General features: G+C 41.6%; 1 protein-coding gene across 9 annotated transcripts in view; it reads right to left on the minus strand.

Moving 5' to 3' along the window:
- LOC124072513 (AT-rich interactive domain-containing protein 1B-like) overlaps positions 1 to 19,064 on the minus strand; it is a 190,566-nt gene that overhangs the window by 109,893 nt on the left and 61,609 nt on the right. For 7 of the 9 annotated variants that reach the window (XM_046413992.1, XM_046413993.1, XM_046413989.1 and 4 more), the window contains one exon: positions 7,133 to 7,288. In XM_046413992.1, coding sequence (XP_046269948.1) covers positions 7,133 to 7,288 — 156 coding nt within the window. Of the gene's footprint in view, positions 1 to 7,132; positions 7,289 to 7,612; positions 7,897 to 19,064 lie in introns of those variants that run through there. The other 2 variants (XM_046413994.1, XM_046413986.1) reach the window with 2 other exon arrangements.

A 19,064-nucleotide genomic window follows, 5' to 3' on the forward strand; every position in this document is an offset into this window, starting at 1 on the left:
TCTCTGTCTGTGAAGTCTGTATCCAGGAACAAATGTAGCGGCATTTCCTAACAAATGGCAGCTAAATGAGGCCCCTAGGGTGCTGTGCCGCTAACTACCGGCCTCCTTTTTTTCTGAGCCATTATGATTGTCCTAACCGTTCCAAAAACACCTCTCCCGTTCTCGTTCATTTGCATTTGAATTGCAGCTCGGCTGTACAAAAACAAACATAAATCAAAAAAGGGAAAAAAAGAAAAGAAAAAAAAACGTGGCGGATTCTAGTCGAGCAATTAGCGAGTGTCAGTCAATGTGGAGGTAAAAAAGACGCTAAATTAAAAACATTGTCTCAAATACACGCAGACACACTATCACACTCGTGCTCATATGTAAAACCTAGCTGGCATATACAGCTTATACATACTTTTTTTTTTTTTAAATTTTATCATTTAGTGTTTGGATGAAAACTCATCAAGCTTAAGTGCTCGTCAGCTGCAGCCAATCGGAGTGCGGCAGGCTCAGGGTTGCCGTGGCGATATGCAGGGACATTTAGAGGACTCCGATAAACTCTGCCATTTAAAAGGTTATGACAATTAACGCGGCTCTCCGCAAATTACCACTGCCAGACCTTTACCCACAGACGTCTCTCTCTCCCTCTTATCGCCCCGCACCCAGCTTCTCTCTCTCTCCCTCCTCTTTGCTCTCTCGCCATATGCCCTCCATTTCTACAGCCTGTCCTCCCCCCATCCTTTGCTCCCTCCTTCTTTCTGTCCACCCCCTTCCAGCCAGCAGCATTTTTATTATCCTGTTAATTAACAGAGTTCTTCACTTAATATTCAAATGGTGACCAATTAATGACATTGAACTTTTGGCGCCCCACCCCCACACACATACACACATTCACACATGCACACACACCTTTCTGCCTCTCATTTCCTCCATCCCGTCCCCTCCATGCCTCCACCTCATCACTAAGGTAAGCTCCCATTTCCGTGAAACAGAGTATGTGTGTATATATGCTTGTGTGCACAGGGGGTGGGGGGGCAGTGAGTGAGGTAGCAGATCAAGTATACAGCGAGGGGGTAATAAAGCCAGGGGGGCAGAAAGGCTCCACGGCCTTTTAATTAACCTGGTGTGATTAAAAGCGGGGGTGGGGGGAAAGGGCCTGCTGCTGCAGTCGTTTGGGGGTGCAGGGGTGACAGACAGGAAATAGGCAATGACACGCTGCAAGTAGTGAAAGGTGAAGGACCCAGGTGATGTGCCAGTATGGGAGCACCGTATAGTCTGCAGAGAGCTTCCTCTACAGGCCTGCAAAGAATTATTTACACCAAGAAAAAAACGTTTTCACATTTAAAGCAATGAGAATATAGATTAAAATGAGCATGGTGAGAAAATACAGCCCACTTTAAATAAAGAATTCAGTTCTGTACAATACACTGTCACAGTGCTGAAAACAAACTGATATTTTGGTCATGCATGGTTTTCACAGGAGAGCAACTTGCTTGAGAGAAATCGTAAAATCCTCCAGTGGTCTGAATATTTCATTTTGTCATATAACAGGGAGCAGCATTTCAGCAGAGGGCGCATATCATCATTTACTGTCTCTTCAAAATAAAAGTGAAATAGTATTAAACGGTCAACTTGGCAGCCTGAAAACATTCACCCTCGTTTTTCAGTTCATACCATATGCTGGACATCCCGTGATGTTGTGTTCATAAGCATCACTAAGCAGGATCTAAACCAATGAATCAGCTTTCCTCCACGCAGGTCTGTGTAATGTCAGATTGTCTCCTCCAATCAGCTGAGAGCTCCTCTATGCCACAGCGCCGCTCCCCAGAGCCTACTCTCCGACAGGAAGAGGAAATAGTTAAGGCCAATAGAGGAAACAACCAGTGGGATCAGTTTCACACAGGAGAGTGGATAGGAGGGTTTTACTACAGGGAGTAAATGTCACAGGGAATGACTTCTTTCTTCAAATACCAGCAGTCAAATCCCGACAATTCTACTATACACTCAAGTACCACTCAGAGGCATATTCACCATACAGTTTATATTATGCTAAAACACGGAGGGGAAATATTCTGTTACATGTAATTACTTTCTAAACATAACTTTAACTTAGTGGTTCTTGGTGAAAAATTCAATAGTGGGTGCTCGATGTAATAGCTGATCAAAGCCAGTGCCATTTTCAACATTATAAGTATAAATCTGGCAGGCAGCCAATGTTGCCTTTCACCACCCCCCCACCTCCCTGTCTATCCTGTCACACTCTAGTGTATACTACCCAATAAAGCAAACATGCCATAAAAAATAATCTCCAAATTCTTGAAATTACAACTCTCTCATTTCTGTTTTTATGGTCTAGAAAGTATTAGACAGTAACAAGATATCATGGACTTCATCTGTTGTGCGTCAACTGTAATATCGCCAGAAAAGGGAAGAAAGGGCACAGATTTTCTCCTTTCAAGCAATTTGTCTCATGCTGTAATTCAAAGCAACAATAAGACCAAAAACATTAGGGTCAAGATCTTTATAAGCTCTGTTCAAAATATCAAAATATACTTGAAAAGAAGAGGGGCCTATATTATGTGGCTTTTAAATAGATATTTTTTCTACAAAGAGGAAATCATTTTTATTACAATTTTAACAGTAGTGAGCCTTGATTCAACAGCATTTGGTAGAAAGTGACATGTTAACATCCAAATGATACGCCAAGTACTATGTGAGGTCAAAAAGTCTTCTCAATCTATTAAGTTAAAATTTATGTGACAGTGTTTCTGAGAACTACTACTTATCAATTTAAAAATATCTGCTGTTCTCAAACACCCACAGCACTCAAAAACCACCACCAAACCACCCACATTTATTTTTTTCAGAACCTATTTCTTTCCTGGTGTGTTTTTTTTTTTCATATCAGCCTTGACTTCTTAGAAATGTCTTTTTAGCCAACTCTGCTCCTCGCAATCAGATGAGGTCACAGCTGTGCAATAGACTCAAAGAAAACGGCATTTTCACTTCGATTTGTTACAAAACCAGCTAATAGCAGTCGGTTGCAGAGCAAATACTGTGTCAAAGGCAGCTGGAATGGTTCCATCAACTGGAGGATGTCCTCTGGCTAGGGTTAATGGGAGTGGAGAGGGGGGAAAGGAACTGCAGCGAGCGCCACGAGAACAAAATAAAGAACTTTTCAGCTTGGATTTCTCCAAGTAATGCAGGGTCAAAAAACAGGGGTCAGAACCACAATGATATCCTAATCTGGCGTGCTCTTGGAATTGTGTGTATGTGTGTGCGTGTAATCCGCTCTGTGCGGCTCACATCATGTCTCATTTCAGCCCAGAATCACAGACAAAGGTCACCATTTGACCTTTTCACAGCTCAGAATTGCTACAGCGCACTCGGCTGATTAGTGTACACACACACACACACACACACACACACACACCAACTGATACAGAGACGCACTCTCACTCCAAACAGAAAAATGAAAGTAATACACCCCTGAGCTGAAAGCACACCAAATCTTGTACAGCACTTGCATTCTTAGCCAACTGCACTGTGTAAGTTTGGTTTCCAAACATGTTTACTCTTGGATCCAAAATCAAAGACAAGGACCTAGTTTCTTTGTTATTTAAATTTATTCTGGTATTTCCTGGCATTCTTTGCCTCGCTAAATTCCTCTCTCACTCAATCGACGGACAATTAACTTCATCTTAATGCCACTGCACAGGCTTGTTGTTGTAAAATGTCACGTTTTTAATGATCAATATTGCGTATTTTCAGTAATTACTTGAACATAAAATGCTGAAATAAAGTGAATGCTTGGACAGAAGATGGAACTGGCGTGGCTTAGTGGGAAAAAAAAAAAAAAAAAAGAAATCACGTCTGTCTCAAGGTGGCCTGTATTATTCTATAACCAGCTATAAATTTCCATTTACACATTGTGTATATATCTGCCCTGGTAAGTTTCAGATGAATTGGACTAATAATTTGAAAGATTGTCCTTTAGCTGTACTTGTCCATTAATAGCTAGGTTTCTTGTTTAAGCTCATTTCCCACAAGGAGCCAAAATGTAAAAAAGCAATGTAAATGTAATAGAATGGGAGCTGGGAGCTTATTAGTTGATGGAAGGGGTGGATTTAGTTAGTTTTATCTAATTATTGATGTGAGTAGGCAGGAACTAGGAGGAGCTGGCGTATTGCCTGCTGTGTTGCTGGGACATAAAATTCTATATAGCTTCAACACACAGGATGGATTTCTAGATGAAAGATTAAGACACTGGGGTGCAACACTGATGCAATGGCTGCTGAAGGAATTGTGGCTTTTACGCATCTTTAACAAGTATGTTTAGTGTGCATTCATACAGTAACAATGAAAAACAGAAGGAAACCTGCTCCCAGGCCAACAGCAGGATGCACTGCAATCAATACGGGACCTATCAGCACAGGTGAAACAGGGCTTTGGCCAATCAGAGTGCTTGGACATAACTACCTGGTGTATAAATGTCAGCGAGGGTCAATTGCCGCCGCATCATCAGTGATGATGAAAACACACTATTACTGTCAGGAAATGTCAAGGTGGCCATGGATCTCAGTCTCTCCTAGTTAAAGTGAATAATGTTTGTTCAGTAGGCTGCGCAGTCTGTGTGTGTCAGCATGTTAAGTGGGGAAACAAGAGTAAGTGCTTTTTTCAGAATGAGACAAAAGGCATGCTGGCTGAAATGTTCACTCGGAATGAAAATTACTATGCTAAGACTAACGATTTCCTTTTATGACAACCTGCTTTTGTGCTCACAGCAGCTTTTTGCTTGGCTATTTGTCTTCTTGTGCTCAATATTCAAGGCTGTCTAAAGGAAGGTTTAACTACATCTCAGTAAATCACAGTGTAACTACCTAGATAGACATAACAACACCACTGCCAAAAGACATCAACAAGTGCAGATGCTAAATAAGTCTGACTACATTTGTGAGCTACTAATGGTTGCTACAGTGTCTGGATCAAGAAAAAACAAAAAAACAAGAATGCTTTGTGAAAATAGTGCTGTCCTTTCTGCCCTGTGCTGTTCTTTGCAGTGATGACATGGTTCTGCTCAGCGCATGTTTTCTTTGAGGTTCCTCATCTGTGCTGTGTTATACGTAGCCTATACAGTCCTGTTCAGTCCCGCAAGGACGAGCGTGGACATATTTGTTAAAACAGCTCACTGATGATTTCTAATTCTGTATACGTTAGTTTAATATTCTGCTCAGTAGTTGAAGAGAAACAGATCATTCAAGTTTGTAAAAGCAGCAATCACTCTACTACAAGTTAAGGCTGTATTTCAAATTACTTTGTACTTTACCTACTGAGACAAAGTAGCATTAAATAGTGTGTTAAACAGCTGATGCATTAATGTGTAAGCAGCATTTTAGTGCTGTAGCTTGCCAAAACGGTGCTACATCTACCTACTTTATATACTCTTGGGTATTTGCAAACTATAACAATGCATTAATATTTTATGAGCACATTAAATGTTGTGTTTGTAGTATTTTTTTCTGAATTGTAGAGGGATGGAAATGTGAATTTGCATACAGGCCTAATGGAAATTGTCAAGTAAAGTGTCCAAATTATATTTCTAAGTACAGCAGCACTGCAACAATTAGTCTCTTAACTGATACGCTGATGGAAAGAAAATGAATAGTCCACTATTTTGATAACTGACTGATCATTTGAGGCTTCTTAAATGTAGGCTTTGCTGCTTTTCTTTGTCATTACTGACAGGGAATGCAAAGTATTTGGGTTTTGGATTGTTCATGTTGCTTTTGCCTATGGAAAATGGTGCTGAACATTTTTCACAGTTTTCTGATGTTTTATAGACTGAACAATTAATTGTTTCATCATGATAATAAGTGTTGCATCTCTTAAAGACATTGCATGAGTGTTGAAGCTCTCCTCTGCTCCACACTGTAGTTTTCTTGTTTGTGATGCTGTGCATTGTGATTTTAATGTAGTGAATTTAGCTGTTTTTGACATGTGGTTAACACAGAGAACAATAAATAACAAAAAACAAAGAGAAGATTGGATATGGACTAATATGTTGTTGCATCAAAACATGCCATTATCAGCCTCGATACCGATCTTACAGAGTGGCTCCAGGCAGCCTTACTTCACTCATCTGTCTTTTCCTGTTCTGTTTCTTCTTCTGCTTTCCCTCCCTGTTCTCTCTGATATTTGCCTTCCTGTCCAGTTCTGTTGTAATCTCTCCTGCCTTGTACTGTTCGTTCTACTGCTCTATTTTGTTCTGCTCTGCTCTGATCCAGGGCAGGGCTGTTAGCCAGAGTCACTCCATGAAGGCTGATAGATCTCTCTGGTTGCACAGTGGATGGGAAACACATGGGCAGCCTTCACTCAATTCAAAAACAACTGCTTGAACCCAGCTTCCCAATGGAAAAACTACAGAACATCATGCTGAAACTTGGCAGGTCAGGCCCAGATCCAGAGCCGCAAAACCGGCCCTTTGTTGTACGAAAGACTGGGTTTCCACAGGCAGGTTTGTGTGCATATAAAATATACAGTCTATGTTTCTAGATTATGATTGTCCGCTCTGTGAACTTGTATTCCATTCAAATGTCCTGGATCTGTAAAGTCTGTGCATGTGGGTATGTGTGAGTGTGTGCAGAAAGAGAGAGAGAATATGAAAATAGAGAGAAACAGAGAAAGTGAGATTTACCTAAAATACCTCACATGAATAATGCAATGGAATAATGTGACCCATGCACCAGGAACGCTACACTATCATTTACACACACACACACTCACATACACACACACACAGTTTATCCCTTAAGATGATCTTGCCAATCTCAGCACCACTAAAATATTAATATAGAACCCGTGGAAAGATTTGGATGAAATCCCTTTCCTGCTGGTATTTCAAATTTTATTCTTGATGTTACATCTGATAAGTGACATTTGTGTATTTACATGTAACTGATATATTTATTCATACGTATTTATTGAGTTATGGTAATTATTTCCATTTTCTCTCATGAAATGGAAAGGGGACTTCAGACTCGGTTACAGCTGAATGTCCTGGCCAATTTTTCCACATAGGAAACAGCGCAGTGGGTGTCTGATTCGGAGTGTAATGAGTTTGTGTGTGTGTGCGTGTGTGTGTGGGTACCTGTTGTGGAGGTGGTCGAGGCTGCAGGTAGGGGCTCTGGGTCGGGCCTGGAGGGGTCTGCTGAGGGGGACTGAAGTATGTGGGGGTTCCCTGCTGCCCCGCCTGCTGCTGCTGGCTGTAACCCCCCATTCCCTGCTGACCGTATGGCGCCACCTGCTGAAACAACCAATCACACAATGGTTAGAGGGAACATATTAAGGTCAAGGCTGAGGCTGAGGAAAAGCTTTCACTTTGAATTAAAAGTAATGCAGAGAGGCTGGCAGGTGCAATTAGTAGGCTAAAACAGCATATATATTCACATGGAAGAAGGAGAGACAGAGCCTGCAATCCTTTTGAAACGACTGGAAAAGAAAAACCAAAATATCCACAGCGGGCTGTCACTAACTGGCCTCTCTCCATTTCCCACTTTACTTGATTGTCCCTCAGTTCTTAATTTAGCTCAGACCAGACTGACACCAGTCTTCTGCCTAATGAACTCACACTACAGTGGAGTCAAACTTTATGTCCTGTGGCTTGCCAAATGCATCCTCCCCTCCACATTATCTCTGTCTCGTTCAGCTCACAGATGGGATGAGGTGTGTTGGATATTACTGCTGTCCCGTCCCAGGCCGTGACCCTAATGAGGGACACATGGATGAGCCGAGGCGTTCCAGACAGCAGTGCAGAAAAACTAAGTTGCGAGGCTGAAGTCACTCCAAATGCCGATACTACATTACAGAGTGGTTATGAGGGAGAATGTGAACAGGGAGTACGTGTAACAAGCTGGCACCAATACAAATGTACTCTAAATCCCTTCTTGTCGTTTGTTATGACTACAGACAGCACCAGGTGCTCCTCACTCCTACAAGGATTTCCTATGGAAGCTGGGGTTTTCTCATTTGCGCACACACACACACAAACACACACACATGCACACACAAAAGCCAAGTACAGACTATTAAATAACATTTACGACCGCTGGTGAAGCAATATGACAGCACTTTTCATGTCATATTTTTCCCCCCATCATGTCATGATGCTTTTTCATTCAGTGACAACCAAAAGTGCTGCCGCAAACTCATCAAAAAAGCACATGGGCTGTAATTTGGGGCGCGTGAAAAGTCCACCTCCAGCCCTTTGCCTTCAGTCCTAAACTTTGAAACGTCCCTTTCAATCTTCCTTGGCCTGCTTGGAAAAGTAAAACTCTCTCTCCCTCACAGTGATTTATATCACGGATGATGGTATTATAGGGATTCCAATGTGACGTAACTACTACTCTATGGTCTTGTCTGATCAAAAGCTAAGCGTGTACATCGAGAGTTGTAGTTTTACAGTGACTGTTATGAGTATGAGAACCCACTCATAAAAGCCCTGCTGAAACTGATGGCTGGTGTAAATTACAGTGAAATCTGATCTGGCTGCAGAGGGCAAGAGGATATTAATACATTTGAAATAGTTTTGAAGAATAACTTCCTTTGAGTGGGTGTTAAAAAGAAATCTTCTCTCAAAGTTGGCAGAGGCTTTTTGACTCTGAAAAGCTGATGATAGAGATGATTGGACAATGTAGAATGCTTTTCACTTCAATGGAAATCTGATTAGAAAGGACAGGTCTGTGTGTGTGTGGTGTGTGCAGAGGGTGAGAATGTCATTAGGCCGATCAGACAGACAGACAGGGTGCGATCAGTCTGGCTGGCAGAGAGGTTAATAGCATAGCCCTGCTCATGCCAAGAGCACCACTGGATTCATTACTGACAGCCAGGGATAGACACACACACACACACACACTTATATTGTACATACTGACATGGTAATCACATACCAATATACTTAAATGTATGCACATGAATTGAATGTATCCGTATGCGGATTTGCTAAAGTAGGAAAGACAAACAAATACTCTTTCTCACACACACACTAACGTCATTAGATGTGGATCAAAGCCACTCTGATAAAAGAGCAGCAACTCCAATGATCAGCGATGACAGGCTGGGGGAACACAGTGGGTCTCAACTGGAACACTGCTGTTCTGGGATTGGCAAGGATTAGGTCGCCATGCAGATCGAAACCAGACAACTGTGGGTGGATTCCTTTCTTAGACAAATACTTTGACAGTCAGATAGACAGACATGGGCAGACAGTGACTGAGGTGTAGATAAACAGATGCACACAGAGAGAAAGACAAAACACAGAAAAAAGGGTTAACTGAGAATCTCTTCTTCAGGTTTGTGCCTCCTAAAAAAAATCCTCTTTATTCTATAAATAACCTTGTTACAAAGCATGAAAAGCCAATGAATAAATAATAAACTACACTAGTTTCTGTTGTCTTTAAAATTGCCGGTTTGAGTTGCTGAGATTTTATATGTAAAAATACACCGGGGACACAACTAGCAAGTGTGCTGGAATGAGAAAGCGTGAAAACACCAACGTTAAGTCTGCTGTTTTTCTTTGCTTTATATCAGTAAAAAGTGTCCTGTGACTGAGTGGTTGGATAAAAATAAATGTGCAGAGTTTATTGTATAATGTCTTGTTATGTGACTCTTTGGATTTTCAAGAATGTCAAATTCTCCACTTATAAACCCATTTACCAGGTCCAGACATTTTGGCATGTGATAGCACAAAAAAGTTTCATAATATTCAAGGTATACTATTATGCAGAGTTTGTTGGTTGTTCTTTGAAAGCACACCAGTCAAAAGTGAGAAAGAAAGCTGAGTGTTAACTTAATGACAAACTATCTTTCTCCAGAATTACTGACACCCAGAAATGTCCCACGCACAGCAAAAATAATACGAAAATAAGAAAAATCAGGCAGAAGGCAAGGTCTACAGATAAATACTTTTACACACTTCAATTATTTTTGTATGAGTCTACACATTGTGTTCGTAGTTGTGCATTTATTTTTGCCAGTTCCAGGTCCCTTGCATCATGCCTGCTATCTCATTGGCACAGCTTACATGGAACAGAGCCATTACTAATGTAATTAGCACTGCAACACCTGTGTGAGTGGCAGACAATCTGGCAACTTTTTTACGCAGCGAGGAACTAATCAGTGTGGTTGATAATGATTTTCAGATTAACTTTCTTGTTTGATAATTATTTGTCTCATGATTAGGCATTTAGGTCACATGTCCCTCAAATAATGCAAGGATTTCTACTAAAATATGACCAATTACACAGTACTTATCAAACAGTAATTAGGTAAAGATCTGTCTCTAACACAAGCCTACTTAAAATAAAGGCCCGGTACCATTCACAAGTCACTATGTGAGGTAACACAGTAGATAGCTCCTCTTCCTCTACTGCATAACAACACAGAAATACATATGATGTCCCTGTGACGAAACCACTGAAGCCTTCTGCAGAGAAATATCAGCACTGGATGATCAAAGAAAGGAAATGTAACAGGTCATTACTGGTATAAATGGATGAATGAGAGTGTTTTCGTTCATTCAGAGCCATGAGTAAATATCTAGAAGATGGGTACTTCCAACAACATTACTTTCCCTCCCAGAGCTGTGCCATAAAGGCTTGAGGGGCATTCAGGTGACTTGTCAATAGCCATCACCAGATGGATGCAGTACTTGACTCTGCACTTACTCTACTTTTTATACTAGAATGCTACAAAGCCCTTGTTTACACACTTCTGTAAGATGAGTTAGTTGTTTTCATGGCCAAAGGTGTAAATGCAGCCCCAACCTTTGATGTATACTTTTCTCCACATTACTGACATATAGCTCCTTCTCACCCTGCCTGTTACCACTTTATATAAAAAACTTCAACAAGGGGAACTTTAAAAAAAATATCCCTTTTCAATGTATTCAACAAGAGACAGATATGCAAGCAAGTCGACAGGCAATCAGGTAAGAAAGCACAAGAGACAGACATGGAGGTAAACGAATAAAGAGACAGAAATACCGCCATTCAGTCAGTCAAATAGGCACAGAGGCAGCAGGAAGACTGGAGGTCTAACAAGTAGCAACCTGTCACAGGTTGGCTTTGGAAGGAAAGAAAGAGTCATTCAAATGCAGCTTCTGTTTGATCGCTGAGGGTGACTGTATGAATGTACTGTACCTACTGAGTACACACCAGCTCAGTGAAACCTGATTCTCTTTGACTGTGAATATGCTTAGTGATAAACAGACTCGCTGTGCTGTTTCTTATACCAATAAAAATAACTGTTGGAAGTAGAAAATAAGACCATTCTCTGCCTTTTTCCTTCCACTCAGGTGTGTGGAAGCAAACAAAATAACAGTGTGATTTATCCGTAGTGTCTTGGCAGGCTCACTGTGTCAAATAAATGTCTGCAATGAAATGACAACAGATGTGAAGTGCTGTAGGGAGAAATGACGCAGAATAGACGTCCTGTGAAGCAAATAATTCTCCATAAACTGCAGAAACGGTGCGATGAAAACAAAAGCCTTGGTGGCATATTAAGATACAAAGACACAAACACTCACACAAACACTGAGAAGAACTCAATCAAAAATCTATCAAAACACGAGTCACAAGAAAAGGCAGACAATATCTTCTTGCTCTGCTAATGGAGGGAATAAATAGCCATGCTAACCGTCATCCATGGCAGTGGTGTGTGCGTAAGTGTGTGTGTGTGCCTTAAATCAGCCATTTAAAAACCTTGCACAGGACAAGGCACTGCTTGTAATTCAATCGGGGCAATGAGCAACAGGCAGGGATTTTCATAATTCTGTCAAAGTGGTGATATGGCTGGCTGGCACTCGGGACCACAGGTCGCCCGTTTTGAGTGACAGATGGGCTCAGCCAACCAGAGCACCAAGCAGAGCCACCACCCACGATCCCCTAAACACATACACAGACTGAGAGGCATGACAGGCACCCGCAGGCCCTGCATCAGCCTACCGTCATGCTAGTTGGAGACCACCAGAAGTGCCAGTGTGAAATTAAACAAAAGGACGGGAGAAGGGGTTATAAGTAAGAAAGAGTCAGATGAGTTTACGGAGAGTAAAATAGAAGAGAAGCAGCAGAAAGGATTATAGAGACGTGAGAGGAGAGTGAGATGGCGGGAGAGGAAGATGTTTAGAGGCAGAGATGGAGAGATAGGCAGAAGGGAGATAGAGGAAGGGTGTTACAGACGGAGATACTTACAGGGATGGATAAAGCGATGTTTCACATTATGAAGACAGAGAGAGACAGAGAGAGACAGATAGAGACGGTGATGCAGACGGAGCGATATGTGGAGAGAAAGGAGCGACACAGGAAAGTGTAAAAGAGAAGCAGAGAAAGGAAGAAGAGGCTCAGTGGAGGGATGGGGATAACCACGAGGTATGAAGAGAGATAGGAAGAAAATGCGAAGGAGTGGAGCTTCAAGTTCTTTCATACTCAAATAACTTGAGGAACATAAAGGAGAGGCAGGATAGAGAGGCAGAGACACAGCGGCAGGTAGATACTATAGATCCAACAGGAACACCAGGTGAATGCAGTTAATTGATTACCATTAACGAGCTGGGACAGCAGCAGAGGTTTGAGTTGGAGTAGGAATGAGAAAAGTTAGCTATGTTCCATACTACACACTCATTTTAAGTGGCAAAACTACCCAAACAAAAGCTGCAAAAACACCCTGAAGGTGTGTTTTCTTCAGGGTTGTTTGCAAAATAAGTCGCAAAAGCTCTTCAACCATTTTGAGGTTCCATCAAATTACTCATGTTAGGTGTTTTTTGGGGGCAGGAACAGCAGAAGACGTTTGAATATGAACACATAAAACTGTAAGCTTACACTTACTGTACCTTCTGACAGACAGCTGAGCTTTTAAAATACAATTACACACGCATGGGTTAATCACTGGATCACTGAAAGTGATGGCTGTGAATACAAAAAACCGACCACATTAAAATAATTACATTTGTAAACAGAGTGCAAAATGAAAAGTGAATATTTTTCACGTACACTCTCCAGCAGTCTCCACCTAACTTAAAGGCAAATCATCAAAAGACATTTCAGCAAGGAAGCACAGCAGGGAAACAGTAAGGAGGAAATGGCAGCGTTGACAGATCTGTCAGTCAAAAGAATGAAAAAGTACACCGGCATCAAAATAGCTTCGACAACTGTGGCAGTCGCCTCATCTGTTTATCTAAAGATGATTTGCCATAAGTGGCTGAAGCATTTAAATGATCCACCTGTAACATTTTTCAGTTGACCTGCATCTTTCCTTTCTCTCCTTGTGCTCTTATCTTAGACACAAAGACAGAAAAACTATATTTGTTTAGACTGACCAAGTAACATTAAACCAATGAGAAGAGAATATAGACACTAATGATATAAAAACTGGGGCGATTTCATGTTGTAAACTTGAAGAATCACATCTCCTGCAGTATAATGCCTTCTATAATGACTGATAAATTCCTCCCATGCTGATGAAATGTTTCCTAGCTCATTGTGGAAACTCAAGTGATGTGCTGTATGGTGATCACTAAAACAAGAGCATATTTCTCTGCTCTGAAAACAGATCTTTCATTCTTGAGCAACATGTGACCAAGAATCTGTTCAAGTTGGGTTTTCACTCTTGTGGATCAGCAGAACAGACTAAATTTCCATTAATTTTGCTGAGACATGACCCTTGAGCCATGGAACAAGAAAGGGCTGGTGATCATCTGAAGTTGACAATTTTTGGCCAGGATACAATTATTGTTATCTTGGCTCCAATTGTGAAAGCAAGGTCAACAAAGACTTAAAGTAGCAGTACAAACTGACTGACAATAATTGTATCTTCCCATAAAATAATCCCTTAAAAATTTTCAGATTTAAATGTCTTAAATCTCACTGCCTACAATCAAAAATCTTACTTTTACTTTTTTGGGGAGCTATATTTTTCCCTATTTTTTTGTATAAAATTACTATTATTATTGTTACAGTAACATTTCTAAAACTAAAAATCGACTTTTTGATTTTCCTTTTGACATTTTCTATCATAATGCATGGATCTTGTGTACTTTGTGTCTCATGTTAAGAAAGGATTTTTTTTCATCCATTATTATTATGGAATCTGTTTCGGGTCTTCTTTTGTGATTAGTTGGTGCTGTCTGTGGCTTTTAGCATAAGGATTCTTTTGCTTTATATCAAAAATTTGATACCTGACGACAGACCATGAACAAAACTAATACACTCACTGTTGACGTCGTGTGAAAAGACAATTATTTCTTCCGCTTCACTTCATTTTCTTACATACCTGCCTATATCTGTATTAAGACAACACTAAGTTTATCCCTGAATCGTGGTACAAATACTAAACTAAGCTTTCTAATTTGGCGTATGTCAAGTTGCTTGGATCATCACATCATTGCTAAGGACCTTGCACACACACTCTGTCTGGTAATGTGAACATCCACTCTCTACATTTTTGTAACATACAAAGCTGAGAAACACATTACTTCTCACACCTGAGCTGAGCCGACAAGAGGTTATCATTACACTCAGGACCAAAACAAATCAAGCAGCTTCTTCAGCTCTGTGTGGTGATAAGATCAGCCGCTCATAGCCAATACCACGTGCACTCATCTCGTACACACAGATTGAGATGGGTACACCATGGGTGGTTTGTGAACTGCAGGCGAAGGTGAGTCGCTTAATGAAATGTGAGGCATTGGAGAGAAGGATCAGCATCAACAGGCTCATGATTAAACATAAGCCAAAGAAGAGGGGATGCATCACCGTTCTCGCCATCGTCCTCGCAACCCCCCCCCCCACCCACCCCCAAGGTGACGGCGCTCTCCGTCACTCTATACCTCGCTTTGATCTCTCTTTCTCTTGCTCCTCCTCCTCCTCACACATCGTCGGGAGGCCCTTGACACCTCAAGGAATGAGCTGCCCTTGTAGGAGTGAGAGAGTCAGGGATGGGGGGGGGGCTGATATACTAGACTGTAGACACACATCAAGCCAAGACTAAATACAAAAATACAGAAACAGTCACATTCAGGCAACAAAGAAAAACTAGGCTGCCGATGAATTTTTGTGTGAAGCACGGTGCACTTCATATACTGCAGGTTTTTATTCCCAAATGAAAACACAACCCCGTCTATTCAAAGATTGCGATTTATCGACCTGGTGATAACATCAACAGCACGCTGACGGCAAGTAAAGCATGCAGATAGTGTATCTTTCGACTGATAGACACACAGACATGTTTTTCTGTATTTTCATCTCGGATCCCTTTCTGAAGACTGCCAAATGTTGCTCTCTGCCCCCTCTCTGTCTTTCTTTATTTTTCCCTCTCTCTAATTCTCTGTTTCTGCTCACTTCAATTGATGGCTGGCTGCGACTAGCAGTGCCTGTGTTGTTCCAAGCAGAGCCGTAATGGAGACATTTGGAGAGGCAGAGTAGGGCAGGTTAATGCTCTCTGTAATGTGTGTGTGAACAGCAATTTATTTTTTTTCTTTCTCTCTTTCTTTTTATTTTTTTTTTCCAACAGAACCTCTGGGCCCTGTGCCACCAGCTCCAAATGTTTTCCCCTACTAAACTCCTGACCCCAATCTGTGGCCAAGAAAGACAGAACAGAGAAGGGAAATTGAGAAAGAGGGAGAGGAAAAAAAGCAAATGTGATTCATGGGGGGTTCAAAAATGGATCTGGACAAGCAAGCAAGGGGGTGGTGGCTGTAGCTCCAAATAGTGGAGGGGTTATAGCAGACTGTGTGTGTGTGTGTGTGTGTGTGTGTGTGTGTGAGTGAGAGAGAGAGAGAGAGAGAGAGAGAGAGACTGGTAAATACATCATAGATCACCTGATCACCATCTTTCTCCATGTTTATACTGGCAATTTAGTGAGTAACGGGTTAGCTAATACTGCATTAACTGAAACTAAATTTAGTCTTGAAGGATAGAAAATAATCATCATTGATTTACATGCAAAACATGTAACCATCACAATTCTGCAAAAAAAAAAAAAAAGGCTTAAAAATTCTTTCAGATCAGTTATTTCAGCACACAGCGGCTTGGCTCATTTTTCACCGCTCACTGTGATGACAGGCTCGAACTTGTGTAGGAGTCATGTCAATTACATTTGAACAAGGACCAGGGAGGAGGGGGGTTCTAGTTGAAACACGCTTGTTCGCCATTAGCGGCCGACATCAGCACGGGAGATTATACCAATATCTTAGATGCCCTGTTGCGAGGCCAGCTTCTTAGATGCTGACGCTCTGTGGAGCCGTCGTGTTAAACGGCTGTGACACAGTGGATTGTCGTTCCTTGGGGTCAGCATGGATGCTGCGTTAAAGATGAATCGGGTGGTGCTGATGTGAGGATGATGGGTTAAAAGGGTTACAAGCAGATAGGCCTGTGCTGTTCAAGGTCAGCACCTCAGACTCCGTCACTTAACTGTGCTTTGTGTCAACAGCTTGCTGAGTGAATCCATGCTGAGGTGCGCGCCAGCAAGCCGCTGTACCTCTATAAAACTATAAAAAGAACTTCCACATGACAAGTTGCCAGTTTATTAAAACTAACACAGTCCAATACAGTAGTCCTGCGGTAAATCCTACCTTCAAGAAGGTTGTAATGTTAAGTTTTTGCACTGACTGTTATGAGGTGTTAATTCAACTTTATGGTCATTGGAACTGAGAGGTGTTTATATCAATGAAGGTTGGCTACCTCACAGAAGAACCCCTCTGTATAACAGCACCGCAAACTCCTGGCTCCAAGGGGACCATAAAGTTGAATCAACACCTCTCTAAAACAGTTTCAACAACAACTGAACATTAGAACTTTCATGAAGGGAGGATTTATTACAGGACTGTTGCATTAGTTTTAGTCAGGTGAGGCAACTGAGTACATAATTTACTAATATTTATTTATTGCCACACCAACCCATTTGGTAGGAATTTTAGCACATTTCACTCAGATAAGAGAAAACCACAGGAGCAAACATCAAGCACGATCACTAAATAACAGAACACAGAACATACACGGCATCAAGCTGCCATATTGACCCGAGAAAGAAAGAAAGAAAGATCTATAAACCGCATTGGCCTGAATATGAGAAGATGTTTTATACTTTAACATTCAACATTTTCTTTCTGTCTTCCTTTCTCTGCTAGTGAATACAACAGTAGTTACTTGAACTTAACTCCACTTGATTTGTGCTTGGTTAATTAGTTAACCATGATTCTCTTGAGTTGGTAAAGAGAAATCTAAAATATTTAAAGGCTACAACATGCTTACACTATTTTATTTCAGTAACAAAATTGTCAGTAAGAGACCATTTATTTACAGTAGTTTTCGTCTTTCAGTTAGCACTTATCTTGTCGCAGAGGGGTGGGTGTTGTCTTAGAATTCAGATCAACTTTCAATACAGTATGTCAGACATGCTTTGATGTGACACTCTGTAGTCTATACAGCTGGCATCTTGTCTTCTCCAAACACCAAATGGATGAATGTGAGCAATACGCAGAACTGAATCTAAGCAATACCCTCATCATGACAACCTATGCCTTCTCAGATCTGTTTTCAAATGTTGATAGCATGTCACGTCTCCTCACTACTACAGCGTTCTACAAAACGATGCCCAGAAACCGAGATGCTGGAGCAGACTTGACCTGTGTAAAAATCTATTTCTAATCCGGCAGAAAACTGAGATGAATTCTCGGCGAGCCAATTAGAGTGGCGACTAATCCCTTCGTAACTCGTCAAAGACGTAAAACATCCTTTTCTTTCGTCTCTGTTCCTCGCACCCTCCGTTTCGCTCCACTTTCATCTCTCTCCTCTTTTATCTTATCAATAGGCACATATAGAGCTCTGCAGACACTGAGTGTCGAGCCCGGATCTTTCAAAAACACTCGGTTTGTGACGTTTTACACCTCTTGCCTACATTCAACACTAAATTACATTAAATTCCAACATCACTTCACCTTCCTGAGAGTGAATGATGGAGTTCGCAGCTCATACAACTAATGCAACGGCAAGAAAGCACTGACAGCTGGGTTTGTAATTTAACTAATGGCCCACATGAAAAAGTATAATCCACTGCGTCACATCATATATATCACAATACCGGTTTGTATATCATGTGTACGTCCTGCTTCTCTCGAGAATTTACTAATAAACGGCCCGTTCTATCTTCCTTTATGTTAGAGCTGGCATATATACACTTTACATTGGTATAATTGATAGCATCACTTCAACTGGCCTGTGAAAAGGGAGGGGTTTTCTCCCCCCTTTCCAGTTAATGGCCACGTAGCATCATCTTCACGTGGCGTCTGATTGGCTGAGAGTCACTCCACAGCACCAGGGTAATAAAAGTTACAAATGAGAGCAGGCTATTAGAGCCATTGACGTGCGTAGGCTAGCTTGCTAATTAATTGATCCTGAAACTTCATCTATTTTGTAGCCATAGAGGAACCCTTAATTAATCAACCTTTCCATATCGTTGTACTCTTTTCTTTCAATCCTTTTCTCTCTCCTCTTTTACCCCCCCACCCCCCCACTTCTTCCACTCCCTCTCTCTCTCTCTCTCTCTCTCTCTCTCAAGATCTTTTTTAATTGTGAGGTGAAAATGCCCAGGGTCCCATGGGCTGGGATGGAGTGCGGTTCTGGAGCTGTGAAGGAGACACAAGACAGAAAGTGTGTGTTGTCAGTGTGTATCTGCATGGCTATGATGTGTACTATTAACAGTGAGCCTGATGTTTCAAGAGCCTTTCAAATAGGGAGGGGCGTGAGCAGGCTGGAGTGGTCCCCTTTGTACCCCTACCCCTCCTCCACCTCCATCTTTCCTGGCAGAGGAGCTGATTTATTGGGGCTTCCCAACCATCCGTCAGAGCCAGCAGCGCTGGCTGCATTAACCCCAGAGACAACTCCAGCACCCGGGGCCCCTAAGTGCTTACAAGTGGCCCTCACTCTCCCCACTGGTGAGGAACCCCCTTGCCTAGTCTCAATCGATGTCGTAAATTACCCATCTAACTCCTAAGTCGATCGTCCACAAGATGATGTTTGGACAGACAAGGA

Source organism: Scatophagus argus, chromosome 15 (assembly GCF_020382885.2).
Source record: "Scatophagus argus isolate fScaArg1 chromosome 15, fScaArg1.pri, whole genome shotgun sequence".
Lineage (NCBI taxonomy): Eukaryota > Metazoa > Chordata > Actinopteri > Scatophagidae > Scatophagus > Scatophagus argus.